Source organism: Scedosporium apiospermum, assembly GCF_000732125.1.
Source record: "Scedosporium apiospermum strain IHEM 14462 chromosome Unknown SEQ_SAPIO_0077, whole genome shotgun sequence".
Lineage (NCBI taxonomy): Eukaryota > Fungi > Ascomycota > Sordariomycetes > Microascales > Microascaceae > Scedosporium > Scedosporium apiospermum.
In genome coordinates this window covers 1,062,095-1,079,735 of record NW_015971778.1, presented here as the reverse complement: position 1 = coordinate 1,079,735, position 17,641 = coordinate 1,062,095, and the positions used below count along the sequence as shown (strand labels likewise).

The following is a 17,641-nucleotide window of genomic DNA, read 5'->3' as shown; positions in this document are numbered from 1 at the left end:
CTTGGATGAGCATCCATGATCTCCCCAAGCTATGGGTATCTTATAGCCTATTTCCGAGAGGGAGGAACGTTTTGGGATCGTGGCATTAATTTCTTGCCGTGCTTGGCCCGGTTGTCTAATTTTCGTTTCTAATCGGGGGAATATTTGCCGTTGATATTGCCGGAGTTTCCATTCCCTGAAGGCACACGTAGACCCCCTACTCGATCTCTCCGAGGTGCCTGCGAGCGGGATGTGTTCCGACAGACAGATATTGGTCCCCTTTTTGCCACGGATTGAGAGCTGTCAAGCCGGCAAATCTCCTCATCCTTTCCAGCGGATCATCATCTGGGCTAATAAGCTTATCTTCTGGCAGTTACATGTAAACCAATGCCTCGGCGTCTTCCCCCGATTGTGGTGCGCAAGTATGTCCAAAACGAGGCGTCGACTAGAATCACGAGTTGATTATTCTCTTGATATAACCAAACTTTACATGGTAGACACAATAACTCCCAATGCTATACAGTGAAATCAAAATTAACGTCCCTCTTTGTTACTTGCAAGCCCCGTCATCTTCAGCCAATCCAAAGGCTGGCGACAACATACCCACTCCGCTCTGGCTCGTCATCAACGAGACCGTAGAACACGCTCCATGCCTCCAAGTTCCTCACAAAGCTGCTCGCCATGGATATCCACTGGCGTCGCGTCGAGCAACACGTATAACATGCGAGACCAGGAATTCTCCAGGTTAATCCACTGGTGCATTGTGCCTCTCTGTATCAACGTATCTCCCGGATGGAGAGTGCGACGCTCGCCCGAGTCCAGTAAACATTCCATCTTGCCGAAAAGCACAACGGCGTAGTCGCAACTGACTGTGCGATGCATAGGCGACGAGGCCCGCGGCGGATAGTCAACGTAGCGCAAGACGGAGCCCCCACGGTTGACAAGGCCGCTCTGCTTCCGCCGCCGGTGGCCGTGGTAGAAGTCGGTCAGGTCTTGGTTGCGCGTGAGACGAACCGGCATCGCATCCGTCACGTATCCCAATCCAAAAGCTGCGGGTTCGTTTTTGGGACCAACATGCCAGAAGGATACTGGCTCCGGGACTGTGTCTGAGTAGATGGCTTTGCCGGACTGGTCATCGTGAGTAGTGATGTATCGATTCGGCCGTGGAAGTGTGCATGTTTGGAAATGATCCGTTTCTTTGACGGCCGCTGGACCCTCTGGACTAGGTATGGCAGACTGAATTTCGATCCCGGAAGATTTCATGATGAAATTTGGAATAAAGCCAAAGGCTTCGAATATGAATGCAAAGGAAAATTCCATGTGGCGTTTGTACGGTGATTTCACAATAGGGACGTTTCTTCGCCGCCACGGGGTTTGCAAAGTGAAACGATTTGGATAATACATCATTTATCGATTTCGGGGAATAAATTTTGGCCCCTTTCCTTTCATCTTTCTTAGACCTGCCTGGACTCGAGGAGGTCTCGTGGTTGGGGGTGGTTCGGCCCGAACCTTGAAGCGACCCTCTCGGACCCTCAGTGCTATTCCGCCTCCCCCTTAAGAATGATCTTTCATAGCCGGCTTGTTCCGCATCCCCATAGGTGTCGGGCCGAACTTGGTACGATTGTGTCAATGGAGGGAGGTTAGGTCAAACGCCGTAGATCTTTGGAACGAGAGCTCTGGAGGCAAATCCCTGGGAAGCCTAGACTCCGGCAAATGGTTTCGGCTCCTCCGCTCCCTATCTAATGAAGGTCTTCCAGTGTAGTTGGTGAATTTTCAACACGTTCGGACGCTTGGTCTACTCTCAGATAGAAAAGCGGAATGTCGGCGAACTAGCAATGATTAGCGATGAATTAAAGAAAGAGGAGTCTCAGTGGCAAAACATCCATCAGAGACAGACCTAGGTAGAGCCACTGAGGTCCCAATATTTTAAGCATACAGCATACAGCACGCATAAAGGCTGTGACACCAAAGGCAGATCCTTTGGTTATAGCTTTTGCAAAGATGGTGTCTTGGCCTATTTCTGTGCCTTCCGGCAGCCCCTTTACTTTTGCCAATATCCCTTTCGGAGTATTCAGTACAGTATCTCACGTGAGTGTGCCTGGAGCTCCTTGCTGATGAAGAGGAAGCAGTCGTGAGGAAAAGAAGCCACTAAATTATTTGTCGATAGCCTGAGAGACGTGTTGGAACGGCCATCGGCGATCTCATCGTCGATTTATCGGTCTTGGAGCCTATTCTGGTCTCCCGGAACACGTGGCTGTGTGATTCAAAGCCCGGAGGCGAGTCTTTATTTGGTCATAGAGACCTAAGCAAGATTGCAAACTTGTCTTCGGTAATAAGGAGGCAGCTTCGAAACACTCTTATCAACTGGCTTAGTGACCGGGATTCGGTGCTGTTTTCGAGTGTCCCACTCAACCAGGCCGTGTTTATTCCCATGACTGAAGCTACTATGCATCTTCCTTTTGATATTGGAGCATTTACCGATTTCATGTGTGCAGACGTTCATGTCGATAATGTAAGTCTTTTTCACTTATGAGATGACCGTGGTGGAAGAGCTTGCTCCTCTGACAGAGAGTAATAGTGCAGCAGACTGGTTGGAGCCTCGACACCTCCAAGTCACTACTGGATGCCCCTTGGTTACAATGGCCGGGCGTCCTCGGTTGTTTGTGGGACCGAGAGAATCCACCGGCCCTCGGGAATCATCAGGAGCCCTAAGGACTTAACTACTTCTTTCGGTCCCAGCAAAGAAATGGATTATGAGGCCGAACTGGGCTTTTTCGTCTCCCAGTCACTGCCTATGGGCAAGACCATCGCAGCCGACGAGGCTAAAGACTACATTTTCGGATTCGTCGTGCTTAATGATTGGTCGGCTCGCGACGTCCAGTTTACCGAGATGATCCCTCTCGGTCCCTTTAACGGCAAGGGGTTTGCCACCAGCATCTCCCCTTGGGTCACGACTCTGGACGCCCTGGAGGGAGCTCGGTGCGCTCCGTCGGGGTTGGACCTGCGTGGCGGCGGCTCGACATTAGCACCGCATCTGCGTCATGGGGATGAAAATCCCACGTGGAACCTCGAATTTGAGGTGTCCGTATTCAGTGAGTTTTCATGCCGCACGCACTGAATGTGTGAATCAGGCGATGCAGACAGCTAATGAAGATAGGACCGAGATACAATGCCACCCAAGCTCTGTTGTCTACCCGTTCCAATCTGCGTGACATCCGATGGTCCCCGGGTCAGATGCTTGCACATCTTGCCTCCTCGGGATGCGGATTGCGGACCGGCGACCTAGTTGGTACCGGCACCGTCTCATCTCCGGTACGCCCCCATTTCCTCTTGATACTTCCTTTTTTTTTTTTTTTTTTTTTTTCGGTTTCCGCATATCCGTAAGGATTTGACAATGACATTAACCATTGTGAATAGAATGACTCCCCGTCTTCTCGAACTCTGGGATGTCTTTTCGAGCTGTCAGAGGCCGGAAGACATCCCGCAGCTACTAGGGGCGAGGAAACGCTAACGTTCCTTGAAGATGGAGACGAGGTTGTGATAAGCGTCTGGGCTCCCGATCGTGAGCTAGGTCTTGGGACGTTGCGAGGGCAGCTGCTTGGAGTCCCAGAGGAGTGAGGACTAGGATAACTATATCTAGCAAAGTAGTCATACCTTGACTCTGTGTTCAAACTAGGTGCATTACTATACTATTGTCAATAATTTAGCTCATATAATTTGTGTGCGGAGAAAAAAGAATAAAATCCGTGAAGACTATATATAGCATTACATTGATGGGAGATGTAGAAATGAGTTCATGAGACAATCTCGCTATTTACTAACTACTTGTAAAATATTCATATTCCCAAGTCCTCGTTACTTATTCCAACCATATCATATGCGCTCTCAGTAGGCCATCAGGAAGGGGATGGAGTGAGACAGCTTTCGAATGTGTCCATTTACAAAATACAGAGGAATAGACAAAAGTCCCAGCGCCAAAAGGATGCCGGCAAACAAGATGTGCGTGTCTCGGAAGCCCATCTCGGCAATCCATGAGGTAAAGGAGCTGCTATAACCAAACGAAATAGCATTACGTCCACCGCAGACAAGCACAATAGCCGGACCAGAGGTGTGCGGAAGAAGCTCGCTGAGCCAGATGCCCGTCACGGCCGAAATAGCGCAGAAGCCAAAGTAGAAAAGGGCGAAGCTGGCGTGGATGCCCACCCAGCTGTACTTTTCCGGTTCCATGCCCACGACACCGTAGATGATGAGACCCACACCGGCAACGACGGAAGGGAAGACGAAGTTGGGGAGGACGTGCTCAGGCTCGCGGATCCCACGGTTCCGACGTGTCAAGAAGCGGCTAACGGGCTCCGTTACCTGTCCGTATGCTAGGCCAAACAGAGCTCCGATGGCGGCTCCGACCTGAACGGTCCCAACGACCGACGGGGGGAAGAGCCAGGGTGGCATCTCGAGACGTTGAGCGTATGTGATGCTCAGGATGACGAGGCCGCCGAAAAAGACGCTGTTGAGAAGAAGGGCCCAGAAGGTGCCGGGAACCAAGAGACAGGTGAAAATATCCCGATAAGCACCGAGGAAGCGCTTGATGGCCGAGGGCTGAATCGTAACGGGGCTAAATTGGCGCCTATAGGAGAACGTCTTGGGCGCTTCTGATGCAGTTGAGTCTCTGTCGTCAATCTTGAAACCGGCAGCCCTAGCCTCCTCCGCGGTATCAAACATCCGATGGGTTCCGTAGGTGTCAGTGGTATGGACCCTGCCCTCGTGGTGAGCGACGCCGCGGTTAAAAAGAGTCTCGGGCACCAAGAGAAGGACGGCGATGAGAGAGAAGGCCGCAAAGGCCGCCCAGAACCAATAATTGATCCGCCAGTTGCCATCCGAGGCATCGATGATGAAGGGTACGGCCACCAAGAGTAGCGACGAGCCTGCTGCGGTGCATGTCCAATAGGTCACGAGGCGTGCACCGCGTCGGTCGAGGAAAGAAATGTCCAATATGATTATGGGGAGCTACATGTAAGTAAATAATGCGTAAGCGAGGTGATGATACTTTAGGGGCAATTGGAAGAACGGCATACCAGGCAGTCAGAGACACCCGCTGTGAGACCCTGGAGACAACGAGCCCCCAGGTGAGACTCGAAAGTCTCGGACTTGGCGGCCCAGATAATGGCCGACAATAGTATCGCGTTGCTGAGAATGAAGGCGGCACGGCGACCCAGCGCCATAGAGAGGGGAACGAAGAAAAAGTTGCCCAATCCCATGCAAAGAGATGGATAGCTGGCAAGATCCGAGATGCGTTCAGGGTTAAACGTCTGTTATTTGGGCATCATCAGCTACCAGTTACTACCAACTATAGACCTCTATTTCTATTTGCAGTGTTGCCTCTTGGGGACTGATGCATGTGAGAGAACTTACGCCTCGCGTCTGCTTCATGTATTCGGGGACAAGCTCGCCAAAGAAGAGGGGAGTGGACTGGACCACACCGAACCCGGCGATGCCATAGACGCAGATAGCGATCATTATGAGGCGCTGGCGCCACGGTCCAAAATTAAGGGGATCATTTGGATCGTTGGAGGGAATGGGAAGCTTTCGAACCGTGCCGTCCTCTGCGTAGAGGAGGTTCTCGGCATATTCGACGGTGGCGGCCTTGTCACGGGCGGCTTTGCTTCCGGCCTTTGTTTCCATTTTTGGATGCTTCCTGACTAGATGGGGTCTCCTAATTAGGGTAGAATATTAGAGGAGATAGACAAAAATAGAGGATCCGAAAGGATGCGTAACGTTATTTAATGTAATTCAAGCTTTGTGGGGAGAGCATCCGAGACGACGGGATGAATCCGGGGCCCCGGATTTTGTCTTTAGCTTCCCCAGATTTTTGATTCTCATGAGATGCTCTGGTCAAGTTCGAGCCAACAGGAAGAAAGTGTCTACGAAGGTACTGTTGTCCAGACCTGTTTGGCCCGAATGGCTGAGCATGGATTAGTGTTCGCGTAGATTTAGTCTAGCTTGTGCCACAACTCTCTCTCGGTCTCGTCTGGGCGTCAGCCATGGTGTCAATTGTTAGGCATCCCTGGGCCCAAGACTTCCATGTTCGGCCCGACCATTTCAAAACATGGCTCCGCATTTCGATTCCCGTCTCGCTTCCCCCGAAGCTTTATCTTTTCTGACATCGGTGGAATTGTAGCATTCTCGCGAGCACCGAACACCCCACGCAGGAATCTCGCGCGAACCTCAAGCAGTGGATGCGCAACCATGAATCGCCAGCAACAAGACTCCACCGGCGTGGCCTGTCTGCGCTGCCGAAAACAAAAGGTTGAGGAACCAATAACGCACGCATGCATGGGCAGCAAATGGCAACCGTCTCCGAGCCTCCGGCCGAGTGGACCGAAGGAACCCACGGATTTTATCTTCCTCTTCTTTCGGTCGGAGATTTTCTGAGCAACGTCCACCTGCTAACATCGCACTACGCAAAGCTGAAATGCAACCGCGAGAGACCCGAGTGTCGTCGTTGCCAACGAATCAATATCAAGTGTGTCTATCCGCGCCCTCCCGATCGCAAGCGACTCGCCCTCGAGCGTTCAAAGGTGAAGGAGCAACAGCAGCAAAGCGCGGAGAGCACGGCCTCTTCCCACGCGACGACGCCCCTCTCTCAACCTAACAAACAGTCGTCGCCTCAACAAAATGGCGGCTCACGACGGTCGATTGCTGGTCCTGCTGCCGCCCTAGGGGCCCAGTTCAGACCTACGACGCAGGAAGGTCTTGCCGCTCAACCGCACTATAGACCGCCACCGTCGTGTGGCCAACTGCAACCAAACCGAAATGTGTCGGCCTCGGTTCAGGTGTCGAAAGAAGTAGCTTTGTTCCTGATAGAAATATACTTCGAACGACACTACCAGGCCCATTTGCTTTTTCGTAAGAGGCAACTTATTGACGAGTACACAACTGGCACGGCTTGCCCTCGTGCGGTCCTCGCCATATTTGCCTTTGCATCCTTGTATGTGAGACATCTCTCCCTGATCAAACAAATAGAACGAAGAAAAAAGTCCTCGTAACACTCAGTTGGACTCACTCATATCTTTTGAATCAGATTTCTTCCCGCGGTTCCAGGTGGAATCTTTCAAGGCCAGATTTCCATCGCAGAAATCTCTCTGACGGACTGGTCGTCAGTTGGTCGGCAATGGGCAGAACTAGCTAGCCAGCAAGTTCTGATAAACGCAGACAAGCCGTGCCTCGAGCTCATTCAGACTTGTCAGGTACTCGCTCTGTTCTGGTTTGCCAAAGCCGAGACGACGAGGACAGGCATGCACACAGGTAACGCACCGTCAAGACAGCAACACTCTCTGTTCCTGATATTTTCGACTTTATTAATACAGGACTGATTTCTAACTTGCAATCTTTCCATCGAAGCTATTGCGTACTCAGCCTCCCGGCTGCTCCATTTTCATCGCGCCAACACCAAAACCTCGCCTGCCAACTTAGCTGGAGAACGCCACATACTACAAGACCAGGGGATGAGATCCTTCTGGGCCTGTTGGCTCACCAAGTGCGTCAGTCAGGAGAAGTCGCGGTTCCCTGTTGACTGCTGGACAGACATTGCGGGACTGCCCCTACCTGTTGATGATGAGGACCGTGACTCGGCCGAAATCTCTACGTGTTCTTTAGACAAGACAGGTGGAATTCAATTGGCAGGAGTGGTAAAAATTGGATTTCACTCTCTGTTAATCATTGTCAAAGGACTTTGGTAAGTCTGACATGTCTGATTGCCCAACGTACAAACTTTCGTCTGACAAGATTGGCCTCTAGGTGCGAGGTGCAGCAATTCATCCAGTCATTCCATAGCCAACCTGAAAACTCCTCTAAATGGGCTGGTGAGTATTGCTCTTTGGAGAAACGATTGGAGGACCTCCCATGTCGCATGGCCATCGCTGGACAGTATATCCTCGTCAACGGCACCTCGACATCCACCCCGGCCGAGGAGCCGAGTAGAACCTTCTCTCTCAGATATCTCTACGAGCTCTGCCTTATATACTTGCACTCCTCGGTAGTGCCCATTTTAGCCTGCAGGGCCGAGACGCCTATCCTCTCGCAATCAGCGCAGCGGCTCGCCGCTGAACAGGCCTGGGAGGGCTCGACCAAGCTCACAGCTATGACGGAGCGGTACCTGTCCGGCGGGGGCTGCGTGTCAAAGCTATGGCCTATTGTCGGGTACGGGGCCTACGTATGCGCGGCTGTTCAGATACGTCGGTGTCTCTCCTTCGATATGCTTGAAGAGCAGTGGTTGGAGAGAGCAAAGGTCCATCTGAAGGTCACGGAGGAACTTGGTAAATACTGGATGACTTTAAGGCCACTTGTACGTTTCTACCCATCCATCTCTGCTCTTTTTTTTTCGACGAGTGTGGTCTAATGAGCAACGCAGCATGAGGATATGGAACTCCAATTTGCGCAGGCGCTAGCGACTACCACATGTCCCCAAACTGACAGGGTCTCAACTTCATCACTCGCTATCTCACGCGGTATCCGCACCTACATCGCCGACGAAGAAGATGAGGTGAAGCCGAACTCGCGGCCGAGACAACCCCCATTTGTTGCTGGATCCCCCGGCCAATCCGTAGACACATCTCCTAGTTCTAATGTTGGCGAAGTCTCCTCTTGCGTAGCAGTCACCCAGACACCCGGGCTTCCGATAGTTCCCGAGCAGGAGACTGCTACGGGAGCTTCAGGTGCGCTAGCCGATACCACGGAACCCTTGCCGCTCGACAATCCCTGGAGCATGCAGCAGGAATCGGCTTGGTGGAATCAGGATCCCGATTCCCTCGGGGAGGTTTTTAGGGGGAGCTTCTTTCCCGGGGATGATTTTAGTTTCCCTCCCGGCATATGTTGAAGACAGATGTGATATAACATCCTGTGATGTAGTGGAATTACTTTCTTGCCGCCTTTGGCCGTGCTGTCTAATTTTTGATCCTAACGAGCATTTGCCATATATAGCTCGAGGAAGGATCAGTGTTACGAAGAAGTGTGTTTTTAACCAAAACTCAATTGATGCCCAAAACCTCAACTTGCTCGAAGACTGACTTGTGTGCTGCCAGAAGTTGAAGCCAAGAGCCCCAATCCAAATTGGGTAGGCCTCTTTACACCGTAAAAACTTCACCCGAATCGAGCAGGGCTGTGTTCCCCGCTTTTCCAATGCTTCATGGAACAACTTGACAATGACGCCCTGCCTTTCCCACAAACTTCTAGAAAACCGATATTCTAAAGTCACCAAGAGTGAGATCAGTACTTCGACTCCTCGAAGGATGTCGAAGGTGGCAAATAAAAGAGTCAATCGTTTCTTCTCGAAACCGCATCCTTTATTTTGTTCTCTCTGTCGACTTCTAGGTCGTGACAAAGGTCAATCATGGCACGAACTCGCAGACTACCGTGCGTCTGCCGAGGTGGTTGGGTGTGTAGGGTGCCAGTTGGTTCTGAAGATGTTAAGCGCTCACCCACGGTTCATTGGAGAAGAAGGCTTGTGTTTGATTCCCGATAATTCGAGCATCACCATCTTCAACCAGAATATATGCAACGTCACCTGCTACTTCCCTCGTTCTGATGCCGACCCGCCACAGGAACCAATTACCATCAGCATTTACCAGCTCCGAGGTGTGTGTTATAATGTTAAATTAACTTCCTGAGGGTCTGGGGGTTGCGAAACAAGGCTAATAGCCAATACAGAAAATATGATATTCCGCCCTCATCCTACAGGGCCATTCCCTTCCTCTTCGCTAGTAATCACTGACACGAGGTCTGCGGAGTGCATATACTGGATATCACGCCTATTGAAAGACTGTATGACACACCACAAATGTTGTTCAACGCCAGATCCAGCCTTTCGACCGCATCGGTTAATCGACCTTGAGCCACTGAAGTTTAGAGCTTCAGTAAGGAATCCACAGGATACCGTACGGCTTGTTCTCGGGCAGGATATCCACAGAAATGCGTTCTATGCCGCATTGAGCTACTGCTGGGGGGAGAATTTGGCTGAATTTGTCCGGACCGTAGCGGGGAATCTCAGTGCGCATTACGACAATATATCCATAACCTCCTTACCCAGGACAGTCCAGGACGCCATTTCTGTCTGTCGGGAGCTGAAAGTGAGGTATCTCTGGATAGACGCTCTCTGCATTGTGCAGGACGACGAGAGGGAATGGCGTCATGAGGCCGCTCTAATGAGCAAGATCTACGAGAATTCCCACCTAACCCTAGCAGCACAGCGGGCGTCGTCCAGTCAAGATGGGTTCCTCGGGCCGCAGCGATTTGGCGGGCCTTTGTGGCAGCAACCTCTGGATCGAAAATTCCGGGTCAGCCGATACAGCCGGGGGAAAACCGTATTCCTACGGCCTTCTCTTGCAGAGGGTCGTGGTGTACCGCCGTTGTCTAGCCGAGGCTGGACCTTCCAGGAATGTCTTCTCTCTCGTCGCATCGTCCACTTCACAGAGGATCAGATGCTTTGGTGCTGTAATAAGCGACTCTGCTCCGAACGCGACGCGACGCGCGATCCGATGTCGACTGGTCCATCTCCTATTGGTCGGCAATTACTTAATATCTCGCAGACCTCGGCTGAGTATTCACCAGGGATGATGTGGATGAACTTAGTTGAGATGTATTCGGCCCGTCGGCTTACAAAGAGCTCCGATAAGCTCATCGCGATTTCGGCCGTGGCTCAGGTGATATCGCAGCTGCCTTCTCCAGTTGCAGTCGGCGGGGCTACCCGACCGCCACTTCGATACCTCGCTGGTCTTTTCCAGGAATATCTCCCTGGGCAGCTTGCTTGGTTTATGAAGCACCCCGACGACCAGAGAGGGCAAGACCCTGTAGCCCATGAACCGCAGAAGCTCTCGCCGTACCGGGCACCTACGTGGTCCTGGGCCTCTCGAGATGGCCAGATTATATTTGACGATTGGTATGACGATCCTACGACGCAAATGCTTGCCGAGGTCGAGGATGACCGCACTTTCGTGATTCCCATCGTCGAGGGCGATGCTACGGGCGGCGTGAAGTGGGCGGAGCTAACGGTCACCAGCAAGGTAATTCCTGTTGTGCTTAGGACGGTAGGCCAAAACTCGGGGGGCGCAAGCCAAGTTAAGACCCAGGTATCCGCTGGGACTGGCTGTAATCTTACTGTCAAAACCGATCTCATACGGACAGACGTCATCACTGGGCACGACGAGGATAGCTGCTGGCCGGGAGACTGTCCGGGCTGCGGCTCTTGCACAGTGGGCTCAAGATCGCTCGACGACGCCACGTACTGCTGTCTCCTCCTCTTTAAACGCCACGCAGGTGGGAGTGCGGTTTTGTTAGTATTGGAGAGGTCAAATACAAGCGACCAAGCATGGAAGCGGGTTGGAATTGTCTTAATGTTCTTAAACAAGGATTCGGAACGTGGATTTCTAGATACAGGGTGTGAGACAACTATAACGATAGTTTAAGTCGCCTTAGAGTTTCCCTCCCGGGATGTATTGAAGACTGCCGTGGTATAACAGCCTGCTACTAGGTGGAATAATTTCTTGCCGTCCTTGACCATGCTGCCGTTGATTTTGCCAGAGTCGCCATTTCTTGAAGATATGGGCCCGCCAGCTGGCACACGTCGCGAGCCTGTCAAGATCGGCATCTGTGGTAATGAAGTTATTTTTTGTAGCAAATTATTCATTGAGGAAACCTTTTCAGACCACACTTTCATGAGGACAAACTCGTTAAAAAGTGCATCCAAGTTCAGACAGGTACAAATGGACCGATCTCCCTCCAATACTCGCATCTTCTCCCTCGCCCACCTTCCCAATTGTATGCATCTACGACAGAAAAATCGTTCCTCAACCCCGGTTCCCTAAACTGGGTAATTTGGGCCCCGTTGGGTGCATAGGCCGAGTAGGGAACCCCGCCGGTCTGGTTGAGGTTCAGCATCGTGGGCTTTTCGTCGTCCCATGCAGGCCAGTCGCTTGCTGGATGTTCCATTTGTTCTTTTGCTCCCGAGGAAATGCCATTCGCGGTTTCGCTGGAGATGGAAGGGTTGCCAGTAGTGATGAAATTGCCGTATATTCCTTTCCAACTGTTAGCCTCCGCTCCGTTAATGAACGATTTCGGGATGATGTACTTCTAAAAGCAGTAACTAAATCAGGCCCTTGATTTTCAGTGGGCGGGCCGTAGTACGCTGCCAAGTCTGTGGCGTGGAGGGCGAATGGAACGGAGTATTGATAATACCAGGCCGTCTTGTTGTTTCCAGTAAAGGCGGAGGCCAGCCAGTAGCCGAGGCAGTTTACCGCGCCCTCCGCGCCCATGTTCTGTTTTGATGAAAAGCAAACGTTAGCTGGCCCGTCTGAGCTTTTCTAGGTTTTAAGAGGCCCTCATCCACTCACATATGCTCGTTGCTGCTGGCCAGTGGCCGCTTGACTGACATTCACGGCCGTCGCGGGTCCCAGCCCACTGGTCTCAAACCGGGGAGCGGCGGAGTCAACGGGCTCGCTAGTGCTTGAGTACGTTTCGAGAAGACCTGAGATGTTTCGACTTGAGAGGTTCACGAAGTTTCCTTTGATCCACGCAATAAGATCATCCTCGGTTCGGATCGTCGGGGGAATGAGAAGCGGGCCTTCGTTTGCGTTGTTCTACAGCAGGGTCAGAGATACTCCCGAGCCTCACAGCCGTCACTTCGCATGCGAAGCTTGCTTACACCGATCAAAATCCGATCACCGTTGACATTGCCTTTTAGACCAGCGAGTAGAATGCTTGGGGGTCCAGTGATGTAGGTATCGTCTGTGACGGGAATGAATGCCCTATGTCAAAGTTAGCACCACATAAATTCCGGCAAACTACCGGATGTCCGAAATGTGTACCAGTTTCCGTAAAATGTTGGCGCCGAAGAGGATACGAGATTGGCGGCGCGCTGAAGCTCAAGTGAGTCGGCCTCCACCAAGCAATCGAAAGCGTCAGCAGCGTCGCAGCCCAAGGCCTCGGCCAAATCCCGATAATGCTGGGCTCGACTCTCGTCATCGTATCGCGGTTGAGTAGGGACCCAAGGCGAGGCCGCAATGATCTGTATAGCTGGTTAGTCACTTCAGAACAAGCCCTGGGAGCCTCCACCTTCGCATCTCTCACGTTTTTGAACAAGCTATCACCTAAACCACCATCCTCAGCAATTGAGTGGAGGAGTACAGATCCACCACCCGCTGATTCACCCGCTATCGTCACTCTATCCGGATCACCGCCAAATTTGGATACGTGCTCTTTGACCCACTCGAAGGCAAACCTCTGGTCGAGAAGTCCTGCGTTGAGGATGCCGCGATCCTTGACTTCTGCTGATGCCAGGAATCCAAATGCGCCGAGCTGACGGCCAGGTTAGCGTATGCTTGTAACTTATCAGTAGAAAATCGCCTCCTTCAGCATAGCTTACTCTATATTGGATAGTGATGGCAATAAAGGAGTTGTCATTGGCAGCCATAAAGTCCGTCATATCCTGGTTTCCATTTCCAAGGCCATACCCACCCCCGTGAATCGAGATGAAGACTGGAAGAGGATTATCCTCCGACACGACATCGGGTGAGTATACATTCAGGAACAAACAATCCTCGTCACCAGGTACGAATGTGACGGTTGGACGTGACATTGATGGGAAAGCTTGCGGACAGGACGGACCGAACTCATCGGCGGTGATAACCTCGCCCGTCGGCTCTGGCGTCCTTGGAGCCTGCCATCGGAGGGAACCCACGGGCGGTGCGGCGTACCGGATACCTTTCCAGATATTTAGGCTCGTCGAGTCGTTGTGAAAGCCCCGATAAATTCCATAACCGAGATCGACATCTAAGTTTACAGGCTGGGATGAAGCCCGGGGTGTGGTCACGAGGAGTACGCCAACTGCGATGAAATAGAGTGGACTCATCGTGATATCGTGATCACTCCGAAAAATGGCAACTACCACACATTCAACCCGTTAACGGTGATAAAGCGGGGATGTCGCGCGGCCAAGTGTCTGGATCGTGAGGATATCTACTGCGGGAAGAGGGCAAAGTAGTCCCCTGCCGTAATTAGCCGGGACGGAAAGATCCTGGCGAGCACTATGGGCTTCTCGATCCTGTTATAGATGCATACAATGCCACGTCTTATTACGAATATTAGCTTTATCTAACGAAGTTAACACATGCTCTGAAGCTGTGGCAAGATCCTCCTCTAGTAGCCACCGTCCGTAAATATGCGAGCCAATCTTAAACTGGTAATAGTTTGACTCGTACATGTGTTGTCGCGCCTAAAAAGTGTCTATCCAAATTCTTATCTTTACGAGCAGCTGCAGATCGCCAAGCTACGACGCGACATCGTCTCTATCGCGGACATAACAACTAGCTAACTTAGATGACGGCCAAGGTGTCGATGATCTACTAAGCCAAACCGGGGGTGGACGGACTAAACGCGAGCAAGCCTGCGTATTTATCATATTTAGATAGACTATCACTTCAATTCGAACATTAACGTACACTCAAACGCGAAATACATATGAATACCGAAACGCATGTTATCTTTCAACAGCTCACTCGGTGGTCAACTCATCCAAAGCTTTCGTAACCTCGTTAATCATCTTGTCTTCCATCAACTCTACGAGGACAATGGCCTGAACGTGCTTCGGCTCGAGTAATTCGCCACTTGACCGAGCATGAAGCGCGGCCGTCCGAAGGATATTCTTGATAACGCGACCCTATACATTTATTAGCAAGTTTCATCCAAGATAAAGGGCTGTTTGGGAGTCATACGTTGACTGAAAGTTTCCCCAGCGCCTCGAAAGCCGTGTCAGACCATGATTCACTATTCACCGCTGCCTTGTTATGTTCGACCATGGCCCTCCAGATATGTGTCCGCGCCTCCTGATCTAGATCGGGAAGTCGGATCTTGACATTGATTCGGCTCATGAAGGCGTCGTCGAATTGGTCTTTCCGATTCGTCGTGAGGAATAGGATTCCCTCGAAGTATTCGAGCATCCTCAGCCAGACTAAAACGGGCAAGTGTTAATGACCATAGACACAAGAGAAAGTTCTGAGCCTCCTTACCTGCAACAATCGCATTTCTTTCCAGTTCGTTGGAGCTTCGCTTTGACATGACCACATCGGCCTCGTCTAGGAGAATGACTGCGCCCCATCGAGTGCTGAGTTCGAATACCTCCTTAAGCCTCTCTTCAATACGAGACACCGACACACTTAGCTCGCCACCGGAAAGATTGTACAGCGGCAGGCCTTGAAGCTTTGCTATGCTCTCTATAGAATGACCTTTGGGTTAGCCTGGGCACTGCTACGAAAGACATTGTTGAACGTTATCATCTTACCCGCAGTCAAAGTTTTTCCAATCCCAGGGTTGCTGCAGGAATCCATGTCAGCTTGAGCTTTCACACTTTGAAGACAGAGACCTTACCCGTGCAGTAGCAAGACAAGACCTTTGCCCTTTCCGTCAATGATGTCGTCGAATACGTCGGCCTCGCTATTTCCGTGACCCGTAATAAGAGAGCGGACGAGACTTTTAGTATTCCTATCGATCTTGAGAGAGTTGAATGCCTTGTCGCTCTTCTCGACAGGCTGCAACCTATCGACAACCACCCAGGCCCATGCCTTGAGCTTGAGGCAGTATGCAGGTATGCGCGGTGGACAGAGAAGAAGAACGTCCTCCATATTGGCGATGCCGTATTTCTTTTGATGAGAAGTCGTCAGTTTCTCAAACGCTTGCTTGGGCTGACTTCCATCTGACCCAATTTCGGCTTCACCATTGTCCAAGATTTCGACACCCTCCGGATCAGATTGGACGTCGGAACCAGAGTCAGAGTCGGCATGGGAGTCGGAATCCGAACCTTTAGAAGGCCGAGTTCCATCGTCTAGCAATTGAATGGCATCGGGTTCTTTGGTTCTCAGGTACATTGGATAATCGACAACGACAGGTTGGGCGATCTAAACGCAGAGTGATTAGCAAAAGAAAGGAAAACTACTCGGGAAGTCCAAGTCGAGAAGTCCCTTCGGATGACATACCTTCGAGTCAAGACGAATATTCTTGCCAACAATAGGACCCTCGTAATACTGGTAGGCATGGCTATCGAGCTCCGGTCCAAGTAGTTCGCGAAACTTCTCACCCCTGGCGATGAGCGCGCTTCTCTTACTTGCCCATTCCCCCTTTGGCAAGTATTTGACGGGGATGAGTGGCAGTTGCGAGATGTTCATTGCCCCATCTACGCGTTGAGCGAAAGAAACCACGCAACTCTTTTTCGTCATGCCTAGGCGGTTGCCGTCGAAATCGACGCGGACTCCGTGTACCACCCAGGTTAAAGGAAGTTGTGCGGATTTCGCAATATCTCGGCACAGCCAACACTCTAGTTCATCCCCATCGACATATAGGAGCAGCTCGTTGGGGGGAAAGATTGTCCATGCTGCTTCGAAGGAGACTTTTCCCTGGCTCAAAAGGGAGGAGTGTTTGTCGAGTTGGCTGAGCGTTAGTCTGTCGTTCCGGATGTAATCGCGCACCAGCTTCATTTCGTCGCGGAGAGGCTTGGCCTTGTTTTCGTCCTGGCAAAATTGTTCAATCTCATCTTTCTTGAAGAACAGCTCGTAGAACGGCGCCGGTAGAACCATTGGATGGGTCGAGATGTCGATGCTGTCGTAGGTATAAGGAATAAGTTCCCTCAGCGAATTGCACAGGCTCTTGGACTGGACACAGAGCTCTGTTCGCAAATAGTAGTCGCGATCCTGTCGCCTCTGCACGACTCGCCGGAGGAGCAAAGCCCATCGGCTGTGCTTGCGCTTCTGGGCTTCTTCATTGCGTTTCTTTGGTTGTGTGGCGTACTGAGCTGTCGGGATTATCTCTTCGTTCTCGCCAAACATTGTCTGGGATGATATGACGGTTACATCCTTAAATCCTTTCTGGCGAATTGGAGGTGGAGATGGCGTGGTAGCTTCTTGGGTTATTATGTTCTCGGGGACGACAGGACCCTCGACGAGTTCCGTGACGTCGCCATCGGACACTGAGGGTGCCATATTTGCCTTCGCCCACCCAAGCTTTTCCTGATAGATTTCAAATGACATTGCGCAAATGTTGTGTGAATTTTGGTAGGAGAGGAGAGGGAGGTTAGGGTCAACAAGGGAGATTGAGCATGAAGCCGTCAGTGAGGCAAAGGATTCCTTGCGTGACTTACAAGAACGTCGGCAGATATTTAACAATTCCAGGGAGGGAAACAGCAAAAAATCCGCATCGCGGAACGGACCGAATTCTATAATGGCAAGATCCGACTCATCCTCAGATTTTCACATCGGGTATCCATCACACCCTCAGCGATGTTTTTCGGTGACAAGCCATGGCCAATGATAGATGATGCTGCTTGTCCAGCGGAATGTGCAAGTGTAAAAAGACTGCTCAGCACTGCCTCTGAAGAATCCGCCTGCAGTTGCACTCGGAAACAATTGGCCAGACTTTCTCACTCTTGAGCGCAGTCGAGCCAGCCCAGCGAATAACTGGATAAAACCTGTCCATAGATGTGAGCTGGTCGCCCAAGGCGAACTCTTGGGATGCCTCAATTGCGCAAACCAGCTCGAATTCGCGAAAAATCTCTTTCATTCCCTTGTCGCGAGACTAATATTTTACTGCCTTGGTCCGTCCTTTCCTCCCGACCATTGCGGGCTTACAA

At 51.4% G+C, this 17,641-nt stretch overlaps 4 protein-coding genes and 2 pseudogenes across 4 annotated transcripts; 2 read left to right on the top strand and 4 right to left on the bottom strand.

Annotated features, from left to right (window-relative positions):
• Positions 1–603: 603 nt before the first annotated feature.
• SAPIO_CDS1950 lies at positions 604–1,242 on the bottom strand (annotated as a pseudogene; the record flags this gene model as incomplete).
• A 1,483-nt stretch (positions 1,243–2,725) lies between these two features.
• SAPIO_CDS1949 (uncharacterized protein) lies at positions 2,726–3,597 on the top strand (the record flags this gene model as incomplete). Its single annotated transcript, XM_016785105.1, has 3 exons — positions 2,726–3,071; positions 3,137–3,291; positions 3,397–3,597. The coding sequence occupies 3 exons, from the start codon at positions 2,726–2,728 to the stop codon at positions 3,595–3,597; spliced, it is 702 nt and encodes a 233-aa protein (XP_016645402.1).
• A 267-nt stretch (positions 3,598–3,864) lies between these two features.
• On the bottom strand, positions 3,865–5,658 carry SAPIO_CDS1948 (Uncharacterized protein; the record flags this gene model as incomplete). The annotated part of the gene is made up of 3 exons (XM_016785104.1): positions 3,865–4,983; positions 5,052–5,285; positions 5,389–5,658. 3 exons carry the CDS (start codon positions 5,656–5,658, stop codon positions 3,865–3,867), a joined length of 1,623 nt encoding a protein of 540 aa, XP_016645401.1.
• A 647-nt stretch (positions 5,659–6,305) lies between these two features.
• Positions 6,306–11,307, top strand: SAPIO_CDS1947 (annotated as a pseudogene; the record flags this gene model as incomplete).
• A 411-nt stretch (positions 11,308–11,718) lies between these two features.
• SAPIO_CDS1946 (uncharacterized protein) lies at positions 11,719–13,876 on the bottom strand (the record flags this gene model as incomplete). The annotated part of the gene is made up of 7 exons (XM_016785103.1): positions 11,719–12,044; positions 12,098–12,284; positions 12,360–12,605; positions 12,671–12,773; positions 12,834–13,033; positions 13,096–13,323; positions 13,391–13,876. 7 exons carry the CDS (start codon positions 13,874–13,876, stop codon positions 11,719–11,721), a joined length of 1,776 nt encoding a protein of 591 aa, XP_016645400.1.
• Positions 13,877–14,518: 642 nt separating this feature from the next.
• SAPIO_CDS1945 (uncharacterized protein) lies at positions 14,519–17,042 on the bottom strand (the record flags this gene model as incomplete). Its single annotated transcript, XM_016785102.1, has 6 exons — positions 14,519–14,683; positions 14,739–14,974; positions 15,033–15,236; positions 15,305–15,336; positions 15,391–15,917; positions 15,996–17,042. The coding sequence occupies 6 exons, from the start codon at positions 17,040–17,042 to the stop codon at positions 14,519–14,521; spliced, it is 2,211 nt and encodes a 736-aa protein (XP_016645399.1).
• Between the last annotated feature and the right edge of the window lie 599 nt (positions 17,043–17,641).